This window comes from Phalacrocorax aristotelis, chromosome 6, assembly GCF_949628215.1.
Source record: "Phalacrocorax aristotelis chromosome 6, bGulAri2.1, whole genome shotgun sequence".
Lineage (NCBI taxonomy): Eukaryota > Metazoa > Chordata > Aves > Suliformes > Phalacrocoracidae > Phalacrocorax > Phalacrocorax aristotelis.
The window spans coordinates 46,960,137-46,984,425 of NC_134281.1; the positions used below are offsets into that span (position 1 = coordinate 46,960,137).

A 24,289-nucleotide genomic window follows, 5' to 3' on the forward strand; every position below is an offset into this window, starting at 1 on the left:
CCCATTACCATAGATTAATAATATATTATTAATCAATAAAAGACAAAATATCAAGTACATATGAATCTATCTGTCACAAGTCAGGCTAACAGATCTTAACAGTTTATCCTGGACAAACTATTAATCTCTGTACTAAGGAAGGGAAACATGCCACAGGCCAAATCAAACACCCTCTTTATTCCAACTACTAAGATGCTTCCTAAAATTTCCAGATGAAATCATATTCAAATTCACTACATTCTTATCCAATTAGATGAACATACCCTGAACACCAAGAAATCAAAAATCTGTCGAAACTCCTCTTACAAAAAGTGACCAGACCTCATGGATAACATACTCCTGGTTAAAACACAATTCTGCTAATGCACCCCAGCAGGAGCCCTGCTGACCTCAGCCCCTGCTCAGATACAGGCACTTGTGGACAGCGTGGGACCCAGGCCACCCCAGCAGTCCCACGTATTACATTTTGCTGAGATGTCAATAGGCAACAGGGAAAACAGCAGTATTATTAGAGGTTACCAGGCAGAAGTGTCTTACTTAACAGCCTAAACATGTAAGAACAGCTTACTTGAGCTTTGAAACAGTCAAAATAACCAACTCACTGCCCTTCCTCTTGGCTAGCTTTCTCTTATAATACCAAGCAGTCACAGGGAGACCCTTCAAGCTGGATCTACTCCATCCATGTGTTTCACCTCAAAGAAGGAGAACTCTTGACAGAAGTGACACTGTGTCGTTATTAAAACTAATATACCACCTAAGCATCCCTGACCACTGGGGCATTCAGCCTAGGTGTCCTAGTCCAGACTGGTGTCAAAACGCTAGAGGAGAACATGGCTCCTGCAGCGGCCATAATGGCTATGTACAGCTGCAAATCTTCTCGATAACCACAAAGAACATCACACAAATTCATTTTTGCATATAGCAAAGACTAACAATGGAAATTAAACTCAACAATTTCTACCCCAGTGAGCATCTACATTTGTGAACACTTCTTTCTGTAGTTGGGTCATGACAAGTACAGACAATAAAAAAAGGATTCTAAAAATATACTACTCTTTTCCCCTGGATTAGTGTGTCTACAGTTAAATATAAACTGTGCTCTATAAATTATCAAACACGATGTCAAACTCTGAGGTGCACGCCGGAATCTCTCACAGAGCACACGAAATGCAGAATGGTAATTTTGTCCTGGCCCAGTCAGTCTAAAGAACAATATGCTACTGTGCTAGATCATTGAGTTAGTTCCCATCAACAGTCACACTAAAAATGGCTGCAGCCACCACTGTAGCTGCGCACTGAATTTTTCAGGACCCTCTGCATCAAGCAAAGAGATTAATTCCTTGAACAGCTGCTCTCACAGGAAGGGAATCGACAGCAACATTGCCACAGTATAGCTGGCACACGCTTTCTGCTAAAAATCAACTTCCCCCTACTCATCTACTGCCAGTAACTTCATTTGGAACAAAGATATACAGGGAACAGTATTAGAACTATTTTTATTTAAGGAGCATTTGTTTACATGCATTATTACTGCTATGGTGTCGTGACTATGCCTTCTGCTCTACAGAAATAACAGGATGAGCCTTTGCCCACAAGCTCTTCTGCACATAGTAAAACAAAACAAAACAAAAAATCACTGACGACCATTCAAAGATCAAGAATGACCAGTAGAAAATGAATACAAGTACAGCAATTAACAGGCACATTTATAAAACCCTTCCATCAAGTAACCCCCCCCCAATATCCCCAAATATCTCTGATCCCAAATGCAGAACATGTTAAGACTTCACAACAGTGTAGCGACTTAAGCATGGGTTTTTTCATGCTGTTGAGTCATGAATTTTATATTATCTAACATCAAGTTGCTGATGGCTATGGGAGTCTACATGTCAGCTTAGAAAGACTGAGAAAAGGCATGGCCTCTTCCCCACATTAGCATTCAAATCAAAAAGGTTCATTAGTATTTTGCACGTGTGGTTTACTACAACCCTCTCAAACCAGAACTAGTATGAACAGGATGACTTCCACACACTGTAAGCACATCATAGAAACCAAGATTTTAAATTAATCCACTTACAAAACAAAGAAATCTCCAATGTGAAATCTTCTGAGGAAGTTTAGCAATAATAATTCTCAAAGTTACAAGTATCAATATTGCTTTTAATAGCAGTAGAGAAACAGGGACTTCTGGCAACTGCCTCGATCTGTACCAAGAGAGACAAGGGGACAGAGTCGCTTCCTGGAATTCAACGTCCTTGCTGGGAAATTCGACATAATACTACAAGAGGAGTCAGATCTACCTTAAATTATAAATTGTGAGTATTGTTGTCTTTTCTAGTTTTCCAGCATGCAATAACAGAAAATAAATAAGGGGAGAAAGATTAAGAAGGACAAGCTTCCTTCAACCTTCATGTCCCTACAAAAACTTTTCAACAGCACTCAACCTGCAAGTAAATACTTCCCAGTGCTCGGAAGAACAATCGGCTACCACAGACACATACAGTTATAGGCCAACACACAGGGCCCACGCACACTGCAGTTACCTGCTCCAGCAGCAATCTTTTGGTCTCTACATAGAGGGTCAGATGGGACGTTCTCACCAACCATCCCTCAGGAAGCGAAAACCAGAGGAAGCTGTTTGGTTTCCCTTCCACAGCTTGGTGAACGCACCCGGGTAACACAGCGGAGTGGCTGGATCTGAAGGACTTATGCTACTGGAAAGGCTCCAGTGGCGTTGCTGCCCTCTGCCAACACCAAAAATCACTTACGTGGACAGAGACGCATTACGCATGGAACCTTCTTGAAGCACTGCGAATGACAGAACCACCTCCCATAGTCATCTGCGTCTGTTTTGAAACAAACACACATTATCATATCGCCTTTACCTCCAAGAGTTCTGAATGCTCAAAAGCCATCAGATATGCTACCACCCTGACTCTGAAACACTGGGGCACAGTTCCAGACTGGGGAAAATACCAACCAAAACATATAAGAGCTTTTACAGCAACAAGAAGTTTTAATATTAAGAGAACAAAATAAATGAAACTAAGTATTCCCCCCCCCCCGCCCAGAATTCAAGGACATATAATTTCCCATCACAACAGCATCGCTGACGCAACTGCATGTGCCTTAGCAACAAAGGCATACTACAGAATTTTATATACATCATGACTTTAAATATTGTCAAAGCCAGGCTTGTATTTTACTGTGCAACTAAACCATTTCCAGAGAGGACACATAAAGGTTTACCTATCTTTTTTTTCTCATTATTTTTTTCTTAATATTCTGTCTTTTTGTCCCATTTAATTAACAATTCCTAACTGGTTCGCATTACCTTCCTGACTTTTACAGATTTTTTTATTCACTGAGATTGAAGTCCTCACATAAGACACAATCAAAGGTAGAAAAATTGTAAGACAGACTCTTAGCTTCCTCCCTACTTTTTGGGGCCCTAAAGAAGCGATAACGCCTTAGGAGCTCCGAAACAGTTAGGGAAAACAGATTATAGTCACAGAAAATAAAGATCAACCTAACAACGGTTGTATTGAGCTAATTCTTAATGAATTTATGCAAGCAATGTAAATGCTACAAATAAGACAATAGTAGATAGTTGCAAAAAGTAACCACATTCTTATTGCAAGCTCATCTGAAAGTATTTAATTTATAACACTGATGTTCCAATGCTATTGCAAACTCTGTCTGAATACTTAAATAAGTAAACAACAAACAAAAGGTCTCATCTTCAGTGCCCCAAGCTATCATCCAAACCTGGTTATAATTAAAGGTGTGAACAACAGAGTAACAAACCTGCAAAGTCAAGGTCCTGAGAAATTAATGGGCATCACACCACTGCACCAGTTCAGATTTGTCACTCATTATCTCCCCGACTAGCACAGTGCTGTTTCACATATTTGTGCCTCCTTCTCTTTCCTCCAAGCCTTTCCTGCCTTTTCTAGATGGCTAATTTTAGACAATTACTGCCTCTGACACATTGAGACCTTTTCTCCCTCCCTCCTTCTTCTTGCTGTAAAGCTAGTGACCTACAAAAGCCCCCTGCACGTAAAATATTCCAGTATTTTAAAAGTAAAGATTGACCATTTGAAGGGAAAAAGCAAGCAAACAGCCTTTGAATATCTGTTTCTCCAACATTTTCACTTCACATTATCTCAAATGGTTAAACGTACTTAAGTGCAGAGGCTAAGGCGAGGTGCAGGTCCCCACTAAACACTATTTTTATTAGGATTAAATCTCTTGTACTTGTTGAATTGAAACGATTCAATTCCTTCTCTTCACAAAATTCTTCAGAAAATGAAAAGTGTGCATTGCTTTTAGAGTTCTTGGAAGTCCTACGCTGCTGGTAACTGGACATTTACACAAGCAATTGGAAAGTATTATATTGGACGAACACCCTTTGCCTTCTCATACAAATGCCAGCATTTTCCTTAGCATCCATTCAAATGAGAAGGGAAGATACACATGCATGAACACACACACAGAAATACATGCATACCCATCTCTTCCTCTATCCTACTCAAAGAAAAAAGAAAAAGAGCAAGAGAGGGAGAGGAGTGCAATGGGGGAGGGGTGACTTTCCATCAGATTAGCAAATTTTTGCTAAATCTGGCCTATCCTTTACAGAGGTACCATGCTTTTTAACATCGCCTCACTTGCAAAAAGACTGTTTGCGCCCACTTCTCCCCAAAAACCCCAATGACATTGAAAAAATACTGCATTGCAGTATTTGCCAGTGCATCGGACTGTATCCAGTCAGCTGTCCCACAGACAAACAAATGTACATTTTAATGTGTCCAGGCATGTAAATGAGTTGTCTAGTGGACACAGATTGCCAAAACAGACAAGTGGATTTGTCAAGTTATCTGCATCTCTCTCCCTCTTGCTATAATATTCTCTGCCACTGCCCATTTCTTGCCTGGGGTGTTTGCTGAAATTATTTTGAAAGTGCAAGTTCCCAAAGAAAACAAAAAATTCCCCTGCCAGAACACGGGAGGCAATCATACTTTATTTCTTTTGAAAAACCTCGGGGTGTGAAGTGGCTCTAGGTTATATACCAACAGTATGACAATTACACACAGAAAATAACCTGCATTTAATTAGTACACTCCCAGCATACCAAGTAGGAAGGTTGAGGAAAAAATTCATTGTAACCCAGAAGATATTTCAGAAAAATTAATACATTAAATATATGTAAGATTAACACAACCAGATTTTCTTTCAATAGAGTCAAAATATTTAACAGGGCCAAATAAAGATGATGAAGACTATTCCAAACGGGATTTTTAAGTATACCCCTTCTAGCTCATTGTAACCATCCTTTGTCACAACAGCTCGGGCTCACTTTGAGAGAGCTCAAAAAGGTAAAATTAATACAGAGGAAGAAAGCAAAGGAGGCAACCAAGCCAGTCAACAGTGGAGAGGCATCCCTGTATCTAACATGGGAACTTGATTAGTAGAGTACATGGGGATAGGATTTTAAAGTGATGGCTGGTATTCACCTTGCATCAATACCCAATTGTAAAATTGCATCCTTTCTGACTAGTAGTTCACCAAGTCAGTAATTTTTTTAAAAAAATAATTGTCATGTCTAAAGACAACTACATTTTCTCTATCTTTTTGTCTGAACAAAAAGAGGTTTTAATCTTTTTTTATTATCCGTAGCAGTCTGAATTAAATTTCACTAACTTAATAGCTGTTTTTCTATATGAAGATCTACAATGCATTCTTTTATAGGCAAAAAGAAAATGTCACTATGTACATGCAGGCTGTATTCATTAATATAATCTTAAAACAAAGAAAAGAGGAAGATCAGGGCAGGAACACGTGCACCATAAAACAAGGATTACATTCTTTTTAAATCTTTGTAGAAACACCAAATTGAACAGAAAATGAAAATGTAACTACTAGCTGATGACTCTTAAAACAAACAATGCAGCTGTGTATAATAAAAGGCACCCTTATTTATTGTCATGACTAAGTTAGATTTAGAACACAGTATCTCTGTTTTGGATAGAAGAAAAATTATTTTACTCTCACGTACAACTACAATGCATGTCAGAATACGTCTCTGCACACTCAAGACTATAAAATACAGAATTTTACACATGCACACACACACACCCTCAAGATTCCCCCCCTCACTGTAAAGCAGTGCAGTTTTCAGAGGGCCATTCAATTACTTCTTCACAGAAAGGATTGCAGCAGAAGCAATACTTAAAACAAAGCAAATTAAAAGGGGGATTTAATGTCTTTTTATTCATATTTAAACTAAGCACTACCATTCCTGCTTGAATTTGCATTCAAAGTAATCCTGCACCAGAGAGAAGAGAGTAAAAATATCTGAAAATCTGAAGACAGAAAGAAAGGCGTGTTCTATATTCTTGCTTTGCTTCTCTTGTGCCTCCTGATGTGTGATAGATGAGCATTTTCTGGGCAACCACATTTTTATATCTTTTACGCTACCGTCTATCACTTACTAGTCTACTACGCTTTTTTAACACTTCTAGCACCAATAGCCTTGTTTAAAGATGCACTTCTGCTAATTCCCATTATTGTTTGCCACTACAATAACAGACCGTCACAATTAGCAAAATATTCAGCTGCAGTTTAAAAAGTAAAGTTGCCACAAGGAACCTGACATTGGAAGTGGATATTGCTCCAGCAGATACAGAATAGGCTGTGGCTAAAGGTGGGGCTGGAGACGAAGAGAAGAATAATCTAATTATTTTTGTAAATTCTGTTCAGTGCATAAACCCTAGGATAATGTGAACTCCCCTGAACTGATTATTCTGCCATATAACCATCTGATTTTGTAAAAATACCAATATCACTTAACACAAAATCACTGCTTAGGGTAAATTCATTCTACCTACTGTTCTCATAGGGACATTTGCTGGAAAATTCTAAGAAATGATTTGCAGAAGCTATCAGCTGTGGGAGTTCACTATTATACCTCTGTCAACTTCATTCAATATAATTTACATTTTTTTTTTTTATACTGCCTCACAGGATTCCTTGCAATTTTTTTGCACGTACAATTTCACAGCAGGGAGGGGGAAGGAGAAAAAAAGATAACCCTCTTTTGCAGAAGAGAAAGAACAGATGCTTAAAACCAGATTTCTAGAAATCACTGTAAGCCTGAGCCAGAAATGTAATTAACACCTATTTATAAAGAATAATTAAAGTTGTGACTGCCACAAAGAACAGCAGAGATAATCGAGATAGCCCCTGGTTTTTTTTTTTTTAGAATTTTTTTTTTTTTTTTTTACACTGTTTGCAGTATTCCCACATGATTGCCACCTGCTCCCCCACTCAGCTTCCCCTATGCTCGTTTCCCCGGCAACCTTTCATTGGCTTTTCCTCCCAGCTATCGCTTTCAGTTCGGCTGCTCAGTCTAATCTTATTTGTTTTACACCCATCAAAACAAGCAGCTAGACAAAGACAATCCTGTAAGAATGGGAAAAGACCGTCGCTTTGTTTCCCCGGTTATAATAAATATCCGCGGCAAAAGTCTGCAAAACGTTAAATTAAGGGGAAAGGGGGGGTGTCACCCCCACCCCCGCCCCCCAGCATCCCGTGGGGCTGGCAGGAGGGATGGGTATTGTGCGGGTTCGGTCCCAGCCCCCACCCCGGGTCGCCCCGCTCGGCGCAGCCCAGAGTCCCCGGCAGTTGTATTTGATCATGCCATTTTGCACAATCTGTAAGGAAAGCACAAAAGAGGGGACGAGACGAGCACGTCCGGGCTCCTCTGCCAGGAGAATATGGTCTAAAAATAGAAATACTATTTTTCACATAAATGGCTTTGACTTCTCCCAGCATTTAAAAAAGCACAAAACAACGAGGCTCCCCCCCCAGCCCCCACCCCGACACAAAACCCACACACCCTTCCATCCATCCATCCATCCATCCACCCATCCATCCATCTTCTACAGCACCGGCTCCATAGGAAACGCAATACCTGAATTTTAGAAGCGATTATTAGGTTTGTATTTAAGGCTGGTGTAATGCAAACGGAGATTAAAAGGCATCATCGGCTGCCTGATGCGCCAGGCACACGCGGTACAACGACACCGTGACTGTCAGCAGAGACCATCCTCGCTCGACTGAAATGCAACGTTCAATGGAAACGCCGTGAAGTGCCATCACAGTTAGATACATTAAACAGATATATAGATAGATATACACAGGCACACAGGCAGACATATCCCACAAAAGAATAAACAAGGCTCTCTAATTTTATTTTATGACTCACAATCCACCACCCCAAACAAAAGAAATTCGCGAGGCACACGAGAAGCGAGACAAAACCCCACGAGCAGGCTCTCCCCGTTCACTTACCATTTTCAAGCCATTCCACTCCATCTGTGATCACAAAGATGGACCCTTACAGCCCCTCACAGAGTCAAAAGCAAAAAGAACGTTATGTAAAAGCTGACATTCCTTCTTACAGCGCTGCTGCCCAACGATGCAACAAAATCGACATATACTAGGCACTGCAACACATACAAGCCTCCTCCTCTTTTTATGAGGTCATGACAGGAAACTCTTTGAAATACAATATGCAGCATTTACTGAAGCTCATATAAATCACCCTCTTTTAAAATTACCATACCTATTGCGCAGTCCACCAAAAGAAAATTACCAATCTCGAGGCTTTTTTTTTTTTTTACCACCCTCCCCCCCTCCCCCCCCCAGGATTTTGCTCTGCATTTGTACCTCCAAAATGTCAATGTGGAAATTAACTCCCCCCCTTCACCACTTAAAAAAAAAAAGCCTCTTCTTCCTTTTGCATTTCAGTTAGCCACATACCAGCCTCGCATTAGAAATGAGCTTTTTTTTCTTTATTCTCAGAGAACCGCAATTACCTTAAAATGACAAAGTACATCCTTTATTAAAGGATACGCGCACATTAAATATGAAAGGGGGGGGGGGGGAAGAGAAAGGGGGGGAAGGGAGAGATCATGTACAAACAAATCAGTAGCAGAAAACTAAATTCATGTGAAAACACAGACTGAGAATGATGCAGATTCGGGGAAAATCTGTATGTTAGCTTCTATATCTACCTCTATATAAACCCGCTACAATCAGATTTTAAATCTACTAATACCTACCATAACCATTCTTAATGGCAAATATTGGGTCTTGAAAGGCTTCAACTCTTCTACAGATTTGCTAAGGTTTCAGGGAATTATTTTTATTATTATTTTTTTTAAAGATCCACAAAGCACAGTGCTAGACGTTTGTGCAGCGAGAATAATAATTAATAGTAATAGTAATAATACTGGCTATTCTGTCTCTGCTGTCAGAGTCCGCGAGGCGGGTCCGGCCGTCCCCGAGCGGCAGCCCCCGGCGGCGGCGGCGGCGGCGGCGGCGGCGGCGGGCGGAGCGGCGCGGCGCGGCGCGGGGCCCTGCTGGAACTGCCTGCCGGCGGCGCCCCTTTACATCCATTTATGGGACCATCTGTCAGCGGCGGGCGCGCGCTGATTGGCCGCCGCCGCGCGGGGAGGCGTTGCGACATCAGGTGCTATTGAAATTAGCCGCTGCCAGATTGACAATGTTAATGATTCGGTGACCTCTACAACAACAGAGACCAGATTTCTGAACTGCTGCTTGTATCTAGTAATTAAGGCCCGGTTGAAGAAACAACACGCATCCCCGTATTTTTTTATTACTTTTTTTTTTTTTTTTCTTCTCCCCACCCCCTACCTCTTCCCACCCCACCGGCGCAGGAGCCCTGGGCCGCGGCGATGTCATACCTCGGCCATGCTTCAGTGCCTACATCTTCTTACCTCCTGCACGCCCGGCTCCCAGGTCCGGCGTATTTTAACTACCTTATCTTTTTCGACAGTTGCTTTCCGGAGAAATGCATATTTAATGATCTGCCTCTAGGCTTAAAGGCACAACAAAAGCACTTTGACATGCATTTAAAGCTGCATTTATTTTCAGGTACTATTGATTTTAATAACCAACCCATCTCTCCTTCCTTTGGCTCTGTAAAGTTTTGGTTTTTTAAATACATATTTTTAGAAGTGGATTTGATATTGCTGCCACTCGACGCTGTCTAAGGCACAGCAGACACCTATTTATCAGAGCGCTCCCCCCAAACAACAGTAGTATTTCAGAATTATTTCACCACCTTGCTTCAATATTCTTCAGCTCTACAGGAAATAAACCAGCAAACTTCGGGCATTTAAAAGAAATTCCCCCCCCCCCCGCCCCCCCCCCAGCCTTAGAGAGGAATGTGCTTAACTTAACAATGCACATTCATTAATCCTCTGCTCGCTGCCACCGTCAAACTAACAAAACTTCACTTCCAAACAGCAATATTTTACCCTCTCCCAACCATGGCAAGTTATTAAAAATTCTCACAAGTTAGGAAGCATTCATTTCTTTCTCTTCCTTGGAGTTCTTTTCCTAAAGCCCGTTTTGGCCAAAGTAACAAGGCATGGCATCCTGTAATTGCAACTAACCTTGAATTTATGTTCGTCTCAACTAAAGCTACTGAGTGTTACTCTATTAACATACGTAGGAATCACTTCATTTTACCATTCACACATTCATTTCAACAGCCAAATGTATGTTTTAAAAATTCAGTGGCATTGCAAGCATTCTTAAATGTAAGAGCTAGAAACAGAGAAAGCTAGAATGGGCCATGTTATAAGCGCACTTAGCTCGTCCTAGAGAAAGAAAATCTGGCTACAAACGACCAAATCCGTCTTCAAAAAAGCATAATCAGATAATCATGGTTCTAGAAGTTTTATTTCTTTAAGTACAGGTACGCCCTCCAAATTGCTAAGCTCTGAACTGATATTCTGTACATTTTAAATTTCTTTAAGCCATAGACACGCTCAAACACACAGAGACTAAACACACCAATAAAACATGAAATACAGTAAGCTTCTAAAATCTAGCTACAAACAGACCAAGCAAGGAGAAAAATTGCATTTAAAAGACATAATACAATCTATTTGTGGAGTGAGCCCTGAATTCAATTAAAATATGAACAATGTAAAGGCTGCAGAAGATTTCTTTCACCGTGCATTTTTTGAGCACATTTGTAGCTTGGTAAAAACTAGTAAAGATTAAACTAGCTTGTAAGGTAAGATTTCCTAACACAAACATTTAAGTGACGTATTAGGCTGAACACATAGGCATCAAAATGCTACAGAGCTAGTATATTATCATACATTCTTGTGCAAATATAAATCGAATATTAAAGTTAGATTTGTAATGCAAATTTTTACTTAAGGTCTCTTCAGGGGTTAATAACACCGAAGAAGGCATCCAGAAATTATTTTTAAGTCTTTTCAACTTCAGCCTACTTCGTTACTATAAATTCGTTATGCATATCAAAAGATTCAGCCATTTTTCTGAAACAATAATTGCACGCTGCTCGTCTACAAAAATTAGCTATCTTATCCGTCTATAAATCCAGGTACTCTGCACACTGACCGCTTTCCCAAAAAGCACCCCACACACACAGTCTTTCTGAGGAACACTAAAACAAATGCTCAAACATCCTCAGAGGCCTCTCTCTGTAAAGACAAAGGCAGAATCCTATTGTTGAAAAAGTCAACCTTATTCTCGTGTTTCCAATAGTACCATTATCTTTCAGGGTAAGGGACTGACCACCGCATCACGGTTGTGACATTCGTAAAGCATCAGATTCTCAATACAGTCTCTCCAGCATCAGCCCAGCAAGCCCCTGAGCAAAGCATATTTTTAATGCAATCTTCCATCCCCACAAAAAGAAACTTGTCTTAAACAGCTAATCCAATATCAAAATGAAATCACAGGGTTGTTTCCCAGCCCCCCCCCTCCCTCTCCTTACCATAAATGAGCAGTTTCTTGACTCATTAATGACAGTTTCCCTTAAAAGAAGTGATCTCATATCACTGAGCCCCTCTCCACCACGCATACATCCCAAAGGTTGCGGGTATCTTAGCATCAGTAGCCGCTAGCAAGCTCTCTCATACAGAGCCCAGATGGACTATACCAGAAGCCAATTCAGCGTTAATAACTACCTACTCTGTGCAGTTTAGAAGCCTTACGTGGCATAATGTCCTAGGCAACAGCAGCCGATTGAAACCGCAAATAAAAGACAACCCAATTCTCCAAAAGCATCAAAAGGAAAAAATAATAATTGAAGAATGATTTTTTTTAAAATCTCTGACTTTCATAAAATTAAACTCAATCCTTCACAAGCATATGAAAAAGGAGAAAAAAAACAGATGCTGCCCAGAAAAAGTGACAAAATATTACCTCATTATTTAACAAAGCAGCATTAAGCGTCCTGCTGATTTCAAACATCTTGCCACAGATTTTGGTTAAGAGAAACAGAAAGAATCCTTTGCAAGCCCTCTGTCTGCAAAGGGTTCTTCAATTTTCTTGCGCACAACAGAATAGTCAATATGTTATTTCCCTAGAGTTCGCACATTAAAACATCTAGTCAGTGAGCTGAATTTTCCCCTTATCACACTGTAGACTCCTGTTATATGTACTGCTCTCTTTGCAAGATTAGCCTGCCCCAAACATGGCTGTTGTTTAAACTATTCTTTAAAGTAACAGTTCACTCCATAACCACCAGGTGGTCAGTGTACACAGATTCAAGTAACCATCTTAAAGATTTTTCTTGGAATAGCTGCTGGTTGTGATATACAGCAAAAATCCCCCCGACACGTATCAGGCAGGAGGAAAAAAAAAAAATATTTTGCGCCGTTTTCCTCCCCAGAACCAAGCCCCCCCACAAAAACCCTAAAAATCACTTAACTTTAACCATTGATTTTTTTTTCAAAGGGACCTTAAAATTGATTCAGGAGGACTCCATTCAGCAAAAATTAACTAATGATAAAATCAAATCAGTTCTGAGAACAAAGTGTAGTTAAAAGGAAAAGCATACCCACAGAAATGGTCTGCACTGCAAAGAAACAAAATTAGCATTAAGTTCGGCACAACAGTGTTCTTTCATGAAAACACAAAATTCAGCACGTAATTCACATGTGGGTACAGTGTTAGAAAATATGAACTATACCTTCAAGCAATTTTGAAGTCAACTTGGTAAGATACAGCTATGATGTATTTTGGCTTAAATTAATTTATGAAGCCACTGTTGCACACATCAGAGCACAAGACTTAAATACACAGAAAGGATCCAGTTTTCAACAGCACCCAAGTCACCAAACTGTCCCCATTCCTACATCTGCAAGTCATTCAAGTTCTTTTTTTTCTTCACTTTAAGGTCAAATACCTCAAGGAGTACTTCCATTACTATAAAAAAATACTATTTCACTGAATGCTCTACAGCAACACCCAGAGGCTTGAATGATATTGGGATCTCTGTGTTAGGTGCTGTACAAACACATTTGAAAAGTCATTTCATACCAAAGGACTTGCAAACAACGTTTACAAGACTGAAGCACAAAACAGAGGTGAGAAAGAACAATAAACAAATAGCATCACAAAATGTCTTTACCAGCTGGGATGAATCGCTGGAGAATTAAGGCATCTCTAGCAACTACCTGTGCTAGGGCAGAACCCAAAAGGTTACTTGCTGAGGTTAAAGAATAAATGCATTATATGGACAAGGGCTTCTCCAGATTTATCACCTACAAAGTACCATCACCTAATTCTTTCATTTATAGCAATCCTTGCTGACTAAGTATATGCAGAGTAGTGATTTTCTTTGTTGGCCTTTAACTAATATTAAAGTGATGCAGTAACGACTTAACCTTCTTGAATATGTATTGAGTTTCAAGTCATCCCTTTTTATATGAGGAGAAAGGTTATTTGCATTGATTTCTGTTTGCATGAAATAAGCTTATTTTCTCATTCACCATATGCCTTGAACACTAATTAAAAGTGTCACTTTCTTCTAATGTAAAAACATAATCATTTAGTAAATAAGTATTCTTCATTTTTTGGTCTTTGCGATAATCTATTTAAGGACTTTTTATTTACAGGTAACTTCAGTGCTTTGATTACGACACACTCCTCCAATTTAAAGAGATTTGTTTTATAAATATACTACTTTTTTTTCCAAATAAAAGGAAAAAATCTAGAAGTGCATCTTTAAGGACCCACACTCCTCTTACCCTGAGGCAAATCCATCCAATCAATATGAAACCATTCACATGCCACCATCTGCCAAGCTGTAGAGCAATGTGGCTGGAACAGACCTCTTATAAAGCAGCAGTGGTCTCATTTTCAGTCTATTAGGGAAGCACCAGAGCTCTCATGTGCAAGGATATAAAACTCCAACTCAGACCCTCTCACACCAGTTTCTCTGTGTACCACTACAGAACTCCTGTAATTCTTGCTGCTTGAGTTTTCACGCTAATCATCAAAGCAAGAGGGAGGAGAAAATGGTCAGTAACAGCCTTATTTCACTGCAGCACAAAATAAAGAACTCAGTTTAATTCTATCCTAACATGATTATAGCAAACCATTTAAATGCTGCTGCCTGTGAACTACAACCTGGCATTTTCCATCACCTCATTTTCCACTCTTCCAGAGGACTAAATGCTTATGCCTAGAACTGTGTTGCTCTTTTCCAAGACGTTCCTATCAAAGTTAGTATTTAATTCTGATCAGAGTATTTTGTTGTTTGACAGATGGGAGGGTGCAGGTGGATGAGGAACAAAGGAGATACAAGTGAGAGTAAGAGATGGATTTGAACTACAAAATGATTTAATAGGAGACAAGGGGGCTGGGACAGGACATTACACAACGCAAGCGCTAGGGTTTGCCCTATGCAGTAATTCAAGAACCTCTGTGGAAACCGTCTCCAGTTCAAGGTATCACATCAACACAATCTTTAACAACACTGAGCTCATACATAGCCTTTTCATCAGCATATCTCAAAATAATATAAAATACCCTCCACCACCTGTACCACTGGCAAATTCACTGCATGACTAACTAAAAAAGAGCAATAGGAGAAAAAGGGAACTTGAAGGGGTGCAAACCCCTCACAAATGTACACGGATAGAAGAAACGAACTATTTTTAAACCATCCATGAAATGACAAGATGTGAAAAGCTAAACATACAATTGAGTGATGCTGAGAAAAGCTAAGGCCAAACTGTTCATGGCACCTAACCCAAAGCCAGACTTTGCGAGAGAGGACAAAAAAAAATAATCAGACCAATTAAGCACACTGCCCTTTTCTGTACATGTGTACAGGAGATGGGACAGACCAGGGTAGAGGGAAAAATGATGGCTAAACAGGTTATTTACCCATACAGTAGGGTTTTTCTCCCCCACTTTTTTTTAAAAGCTTACTATCAAGTGTATATAAAAATAACAACAAAAGGGTTTTTTTAAGCTACTATTAGTAGCTAAATAGTTTAAAAATAATCAGCTAAATAGCAGCTGAATAGTTTAAAAAAAAAAAAACCACCAGCAAAATAGAACATCCTACCAACTGCCCTGTTGAAATCAAGCAGGAGCGGGTGGCTGAGGCTGTAACATTGTGTGACACCTAAAACGTTCTTCACGCAAATGCTCTTTCGGGTTAGTGAATTCATACATTTGAGAAACAGAGTAAAATTTAAGGTTTCACTACAAAATATGTAACAGTCATGATAATTGAACACTACCCACAAAAAGAAGGCTGAAATACCACACAGTTTTTGAGGAAATAGTAGGTGAAAGATGACTGACATGGTTTGGAGCTTTTACTAGTTTCTTTGATTTGATGGATCCTCTTGGAAACACAGGAACCTGCCCCTGCCTCCTCTTCAGCCCCTGCTGAGGACCCCACCAGCAAGCTGTACAAACTCTGCTGCTGATGCAATGTACTCTCTGGCTCACTGAGATTCCTCCTGATGCTGGGGAGCTTAAATATGCCATGGATCTATATGGAAAAGTTATCACCTTTTTGATCTGTGCCCAGAAAGAAGAAGAAAAAAAACCAAACGAGTAGAGATCTAGCTCCTTAAAGAGGTCTGGAATGAAGAGACACTAGATGCAACTAGATAAAACCCCTTCCTATATACTTACAACCCTAAATGAGGAATTTAGATACATGAAGCTTAAGTAGTCACAGTTCCCACATAAATCACACTTCAGCTGCTTTTGCACAAATATACTATTTAATGTTGCTTGCCCACTTTCTTTTTCATGCCTTATGAGATGTGTAATTTGGATGCTGCATAGCTGCTCTAAGTATCACACACCAATTTTCGAAAGATGTGTATTTGCAAATCCCACTGTGGATACTTATGTTTGAACACTGGGAGACTGGAACAAAACTCTCCAGGGCGCACCAGAGCACAGAGGTAACAAAATGAATACATGTAAATAGCTCTGATAGCATGAGAAGTCTTAGTGACAGTAACCACATCCTCATTTTCAAAACTGAAAGCTGGGCATCCACGCAGATTTAGGCATGCATGTATATCACTGAATAACCTCAAAGCTTCCCTGTGAATGTCAGGGTACAGGCCAACCAGGGAGGTGGGCTAGCATCTCTGCTGCAACGCAAGAAGGGATTGGAGAAGATGATTCAGCACTTTCCCAGCGCGTCCGAAGGCCACCAATGTCCTTGGCACCTTGGCTCCACACTTCTCTTCCCTGCTCCTAACTAATGCTTTGCAAAACACAGCATCCACTCGGTCACACAGTACATCTTGCCTGGCAATTTTCAATATATTTTAAAGAACCCACAATCACTGCTGCAAGACTGAAAGCAAAAGGCATGTATGCTAGGTAAACATGTTAGTACAGCAATAAGAGATACCAACAATTCTTTTTCTCTTTCCCAGTTTTTATTTTTGGCTCACGAATATATGTTTCAATGTTTTCAGTCCCCTGATTTTGTTTTCTTCCTTTTAAATTTAGAGATATTAAAAGTTCTATTCAACGTCAGACATCCTAAATTCTACAGTTTGCTTTCCTATCGCTACAACCAGGATTCAACCCTACCTACAGAGAGAGTTAAAACATTTCTACATTGCTGTCAATTTTGTATAATACAGTTAGCAAAGTTTCAATCTGAGCACAAATGAAGATGTTTTCAAAGATTTATGACTGCATTTTTAAAATGTATTTACTTGTAAATAATGAAAGGACCTAGACACTGAAGAAGTCTAGACTTTCCAGGGAGATTTACATGAGTTCAGCCATTTTTAATGTGCCTATGTATGAGCACAAAAAACCCTCATAAAAAATGTGAATAGGGTCTTTCAACCAGCATTGCCTAATTTTAGAGGAGTTGATGGATTTGCTTTAAACCAATCTGTAATAAGGTGTGCTATACGCCTTGCACTCAGGCCAAATAATATCAATAACAAGAACAAAGATAAAAACCTGAAAGGGCGATTAATGCGCTGATGTTTCCAAGCTTTGAGACAGCAATCAGAAAAAGATCTGGGGGAGAGTGTGAGGTGGCTGGATCAGAAGAGAGGTATAGCAGGAATCAAAGGAAACCAACGAGCAGCCTGCAGAAGGGTTATATCTCCTGCAACTTGCAATTACACAAGAAGGATGCAGAACCAGGGAAGATACAAAAGAGAATAAAGACAATAAAAAGTGTCAAGAGCTATTAATTGTCCCAATTACTTCTCGTTAGATAACAGCTGGCACTTACATAGAGTATTTTAGTAACAGTAGGCAGAATGTAAATAAGTACTACAATTTCAGATATATATATATCTAAAAAAACAACTCAAAATCACCTCAGGGTCAACCCTACCATGCAACTATCCACAAACCCAGGGCGCTTAAAGGGAGAGAAGAGAGCTTAAAATGGCTTAACTAAATAAATAAAGCTTGACTCATGCTCCAAAGCTTATGCTTGCATTTGCAAGTCTCAGGACTTGAAAAGCTTCCTGCGTACATCTATTTTATTCTACTCCTTGAGAAATAATGGTTAAATATGGTATCCCAAAACTCAGGGATAAACAGCTCCCTCAGGAACATGGCTCATACCACTCTTCAGTGTACAATTTAGAGTACAGAAATGACAATTTCATAACAATAAGGAGAACAAAGAAGGTAGAATAGAGAGATGGTAAAAGGCAGAAAAAACAGATGTAATATTTAAGAAAGGACCGATGCTAACTCTGAACCCTCCGTACCGACACAAGTAGAAAGGAGCTAAAGAAATGCAACTATAAAAATTATCTGTGGCTCCTTTTCTTGCTCTCTACAGTTTATGGAACTAGTGTCTTGGGACCTGGACAACTCTGTTCATGAAACCCTAATGTTTTCCTACCCAATTCTTACAGATTTCCATGTGCATTTATGGCTTTCTTTAAACTCCTCTTTACAAAGTGTCAGATATATGTTAAGAGACGATTCTTAGCTTCCTTTAGAGTAGGGCAGATGAAGAACAACAGGTGTTTTTAGCACTTTTAAAAGAAAAAAAAAGCCCTTCAAAATATGTTAGTAGCTATAAAAATTGTTTGAAGGCTAAACTTCCTAACACATGACTTCAGTTACAAGTACTAAACAATACATATTTCAGTGCTTGGGTTTCAAGGCATCTGTACAGCTGAGCTGGAGAAGTTTACTTCTGCTCTGAACTGCCTCTTCCACAGCCACAGGTTATATGTCTTCTTTACTAATTCACACTGACTTTTAACTCAATAGGCAGGTAAAAGAGAGGTGAAGCAGTAGCCAGGCTGCTTCCCCCCCGCCCCCATCTATGGACAAAACTGTATGTGACAGGATGAGCTCTACTGGTCCTGGGGCAGCATGGATGAATCTACCTCACACATCTGTAGGGGATTTAGTCTCTCCAAACCCCTCTGTACAGTTAGTTATGGGAAATGGTCACTTCCAATGCACAATTCATCTATCATAATCTAGGAATCTCTTTCAAAGCAACATAAATCATGCTTTTGACTTCGCTATGTGTTAAGCAGATCTCCAGTGACCACCAAACAGAGCCTAGCTCATGTGAAAAGTCCATCTTTTGTCAGATCAATCCCACCCTGGGTTGACCAGGTGACCAAGGCAGATGGTCTTTAGTTGATGCTCACCTAGATGCAAGTCCACCTAAACTTCAGTCACCCTGGGGGCTCTTACCACCATGGTGTAACCCAGAGTTGTTACGTGTGGGTAGCTATTCAAGGCAGGCAAGCTTCAGACAGTCCAGGGAAGCAGATCACAGACCAACACACAACGCCAACATGAAATGCACCTGTAACAGCTACACAAAGCAAACCTTGCGAGACTATGTTGGTCTATAAATGGGAAAAGCCTAACACCTCTGGAAGCACGTAAGCCATGTATGCATCTTATCAAAAGAAAAATCCCACCAAGGTTTATTTCATGAACTCTAAGCTAGATGCTCTCTCTTTAACAACAGAAGCTTTGATTCTGGACCATAACTCGGAACAGCAGAAGCCTCATGAAAAAAAGGGTTCCAGTACATCCAATTTATGACTGTTGGGAAAAGCAACAATCACATCAAAACAGCTACTCTGAAAACCTATCCAGCTACAGGCCATCACCCTGCAGTTTAAGAGTATTTCACTCCATTGCTTGAACACATTTATATTCTTCCAGGCAGTTTTCCTGATGTTTTATAAGGATTCCCCAATGCAACAACAAACGATCTTTCTTTTAATAGTATCACTGGATGCGCTGTAACCTGCATCTAGGGACACCCTGCTCTGCTCAGATAAAACTTAATTGTTCTTCTGACATCGAACAATGAAGGAACTTTAAACTCACCTAATAAATGAAACAGGCCTCTATTTTTAACATTTTCCATAGCCCCAATGCCTACAGGAGCATGTATCAAGTAAAAAAAAAAAATCACTTCAAAAATGTTTCAAGAGAGCACAGATAACCAACATACATCTAGTGAGCAAATAACGTATTTACTTTTTTAAATGGTGTCAAATAAGAGTCTAGATTTTATTCTGCTATGGTTGAGGTCCCACTTCTGTGGGTAAATGAAAACCAGAGATCTGTGATGCTGCGGAACACTTTACAAAGAAAATTTCAACTGCTGGCAACAACTGGAAAAATCCCTACAGCACGCCTGTACTATCTCTTCCCCCAGGTTATTTCCTTCAGTCTCTATTGCTTGGATTATATTTTTCCTTCTGTCAAAATACCGGATAGTATAGGTGAGCCCCACATAATGATGTGGTTTAGTACTGGAAATTTCAGTTCATGACCTTTTAGGTTAATGGCACTATTTACATTTAAGACACAAAGAAACTCTTAGCTATTCATTCCCACTGCCCACACTGGTTAACTGGAAGATGCTCAACATTATTTAGGTGGCATCATCTGTTCAGAGCCACCCTCTTCAGCTGGTTCAGAGATTATCCCAGGCTAGTGAACGATAACATGGCTTTATCTATTCCTGCGTTTGTGAATTCTCAACTGCTATACGCTAGGGCATGAAGACTTTGAAGCTCAGGAAACTCCTACTGGCACAGAATGCTCCTCAGCAACCCAGATTACTTTATAAACAACAAACATTTTCTTTTGCTCTTTCCACTGGCATCAGGACTTAGTAAGTTCAAGGCTCCATTAAGAGCCTCCATACACATGGCTTGCGCCCACACCACCACAGACTACAAAAACTTCCAGGATAAAGACTGCAGTTCTGCACATGTTGCTGACAGATGCAAAATTTCCTCAAGTAATGAACATCCTGAATCTCATCACTTGCTGTTCCATGTGGAAAGCAGGGCCAACCTTTCCTTCTGAATCATAAGATCATAACAGTAATTTATTAAAAAAAAATCTGTCAAAACTTGACACTATTGCACATGTTTCATAAGCTTTTAAGTAATGAATGAAGAAAAAAACATCTCACACATACAGCCACATTAACTATGCAAACCAAAATAAGACCAGATATTAAAAATGAATGTTGGGAAAAAACAACCTCTAAGTGTACACAGCAATATCTTGCTCCAAATGCTTCCAACAAGGCCCTGCTAGAAATAATTTTAAAAACACTGCAATCAAGATTAATAAAGGCTTTACTTTATTCTGCTATTTAAAAAAACAGAAAAAAAACCCTTCACAACTGCCACACAAGAGACTGCTTGTAAGGTTCAGATTAAGATGGACAGGCCAGATGCTCCCGTGTACCCAATTTGCTCATCAGCACTTTCCTATCCTGTCCACAAACTCAGCCTAACCATTCTGTTAAAGCATGACTGCTGAGCATCAGAGCTGACAGGTTAACAGAAAGTAGAAAAAAAGCACATCAGCCGATGACAGTCCCATACCACAAGAGGATCCCAAATGCATTGTTCAGTGCTACATAAGCAACATAACCTGGCAAAATTTCAAACAGATTTCCAGTAGAGTGATCTGCAGAGAGCAGCATTAGATTCAGGGAGTCAAGCAAGGAGGAAGACCTAGGGCCGTGCCACTGCCAGGTGTGTTCCTGGGTCTCAAATACCCTGACCAGTCCCACCTGCAGCCACCTCCACCACCTCTGGCCCAGGTGCTCCATTTAAGCTCACTCAGGACTAGGGCATAGAGCGGGGGAAAAAAAACAGCCTTTCACTTTTTAAGGAGATCACTTCACCCTTGAGAAAGTGGATGGAAAAAACAGACAACAGGTTGCATACCTCCAGCTGTAATCTCGAATAGTACACCTCTCAAGTATAGGGTTGGGATTTTTGACAGTCAAACTTCTGTAGGGTAAGAGCGATCAGACACACTGACATGCACACAGATTCAAGAAGTGGGTGTCTGTACTACATGCAGCATCCTAGTATTACAGATTACTTTTAACTACATGGTTCCATAAAAGGTAGTTAGTTCTGGGCGTTAATAACCCTGATTCAGAACTCTGTTCAGCAATGTGCTCTCATTAGCTAGACCATCTGTGTAAAGGGAACAACCTACGCTGTCACAGCACACGGAGCCTGGGGCTGACCTTAATATCTTCCCCCACATAGCGGCAGAGGACAAGAGGAGAGAAGTCTGGCATCGGTTTCTCTCCTTTCTGCTGCCAGAGGAAGATATCTGGGCTGGAAAGCAAGTTTCTCGCCCCTCCAGTCACATTGCCAGCTGCGGCAAACGTGGAGTGGCAACTTCTCTTCCTCCTAAGGTCTGACTGGTGAAGTGGGAAATTTGGCTGTCCTGTTAGTGTTAAGATATCACAGGACTCTGACTTACTGGGAAGAAGAGAGGCTTCACAGATCATGGGAAAGAATAAAGCCTCCTGACATTACTCACAGTCAAGGTAAAGTACTTGATGGACTGGAAAGTGCCCAGCATGACATGGAGTTGCACTGCAAATACACAGTATTTGTTGCTTTTGATCTTTGGATCCTTCCTCTGTATCACACAGCTGCTAAGACAAGCTACTATACACTGCCTTGTGGACATACCTGCAGGTTCCTCCTACCTACACATAAGTCTTACTCAGGACTCTGAGATCCCTTAGCTGACTACTGCAGGAGCAACCTACAGGTTGCAGGTCAGAGGGACTACAAGACATTAAGGGTACATCCCAGCACTGTCATGTCCTAGACATCTTTCTGCAAGTTCAGGTTTAGTCTTTTTTTTCTAGGCTCACCATTCTTCCAGAATCTGCCTTTCTGGTCAAATACCATGCTCCCTCCTGAGAATGGGAAAAGCAAAACAAACCACCTAAACACATCTGCTCCATGTGCTACTAGCTTCGGAACTGCCATTTTTTCCTTCTCTACCAATCTCTTTCCATCTTTGATTCCTTGACCACTTTCATCTATTGTATTTATTTCATCTGGCTGCCACCATGTCAAAGTACAGATGCAGAGAGCAGTCCTGGCGCTGCCACAAGCTCTCTGCTTACACGACAGCCTGAGAAGAGCTCCTGTGAGCCAAGTACAAACCGTCGTACAGAGCACTGAGCGAGAGAAAAGTCACAAGGAGAGATATTTGAATGACTCTTCCAAGACATAATTAAAGCTGATGTTTTCCTTAAAGCAGTTAAATTCAACAATGAGTACATTAACAGAAAGGCTAGCACTGCAAACACCAACAAACACCACGCATCTTGACTGAACTGAAAAGTAAATTGCCTGGATTATGAGATGCTACCTAGGATGTCAATAAGTGTATACAAAGCGCTTTATCTCTTACCATAGCATGGGAGAAAATCTCCCACATATCAAGGCAGCTAGCAGGAACCTTGTCCTGTGGAAACAATGCTTCTCTAAGGTTTCAACATTCAGTTTTGCTGCTGTGCAATTCCCTTCTAAGGGATGAGCTCACATTAAGGCTTTTCTTGGATGTTTGGTTTTGCTAAGCTTGTAGTAGTTTAGCGTCTTTGAAGCTTCCACCTTTGTCACCCATTCAAGGCTTGCCAGTGGGTTAGAAAGCTATTAAGCAGGGAATACATGACCAACAGACAAGCAGGATAGGATAAGGACTTTTCTGACAAAACTAGGAATAAAACCAAAAGCTATTAAAAAAAGCCCCAACAACACAGCTACTTGAATGAGGGGCGATGATTAAAAACTGTTGGCAGGTGACAGGCCTGGCCAGAAACAGGAATCTGAGTATCAGACCAGCTTTGTATCACATCAGCTTTATATCAAAACTTCTGCAAATGAAGCTTGCTAATCTGAGATCTAGAAACAGTAATAACCTCTCCAGCAAAGGCATGGGTGCTTAATACAGCTCTACAGCACAACCTGAACTGGAGCAACCAAATCCTGTTTGCACATCCCCCTGAGCAACATCGCAGCCACGCGGCTGCAAACCCAGAGGAAATCGCAGGCAACCAATCATATCCCTTAACAAGCTGAAGCCGATTAACTGGGGTATTATTACTCCCATAAATTGGCATGCATGAGGAGGTAAAGTAAATCTTCTGTAACCTACCACTAGGTCTACAGCCAAGGGCTTTAGGATCCTGTATCTGGTAGGAGAATCCTTCCAGGAAGATGAGGTTTTGAAATTTTAGTGGGCAATGCACACAGGAGATGGGCAAGTTTTCTTTGCCCCAAGGGTGCCAGGCCTTCTCTTTTGACTTAGAAAGTTTCTCCAATAAAAGTACTTCTATTAAACAATAACTATTTTTATATACCTTAGAGAATTTGGGGTTCTGCATAAGCAATGAGGAACAGCTTACCCAAAGGTAGCTTCACGCAGATTACTGCAACTGAGAAACTGGCAAGGATGTCAATGAACTGGGGTGTAAAAAACACTTACTAAAAGAAACTTGGAATTATGCAAAGTAAACAGAAAAGGATATAGAGTGAACATGCTTGTTGGCAAGGTCAGGAAATCCACTGTTTATGTATTACCCATAAGAAAGCATCAGAGCTTAGATATTTGTTTAATCGCAAGCCTGTGT

The 24,289-nt window shown here is 40.4% G+C and overlaps 1 protein-coding gene across 5 annotated transcripts in view; it reads right to left on the bottom strand.

The window, feature by feature from the left end:
• ELAVL4 (ELAV like RNA binding protein 4) overlaps positions 1 to 11,977 on the bottom strand; it is a 65,531-nt gene extending 53,554 nt beyond the window's left edge. The window contains exon 1 of one of the 5 annotated variants that reach the window (XM_075097663.1): positions 11,846 to 11,977. In XM_075097663.1, the coding sequence (XP_074953764.1) occupies positions 11,846 to 11,962 (117 nt within the window). In that variant the 5' untranslated portion in view covers positions 11,963 to 11,977. Of the gene's footprint in view, positions 1 to 7,972; positions 8,095 to 8,352; positions 8,616 to 9,125; positions 9,407 to 11,845 lie in introns of those variants that run through there. The other 4 variants (XM_075097660.1, XM_075097662.1, XM_075097659.1 and 1 more) reach the window with 4 other exon arrangements.
• Between the last annotated feature and the right edge of the window lie 12,312 nt (positions 11,978 to 24,289).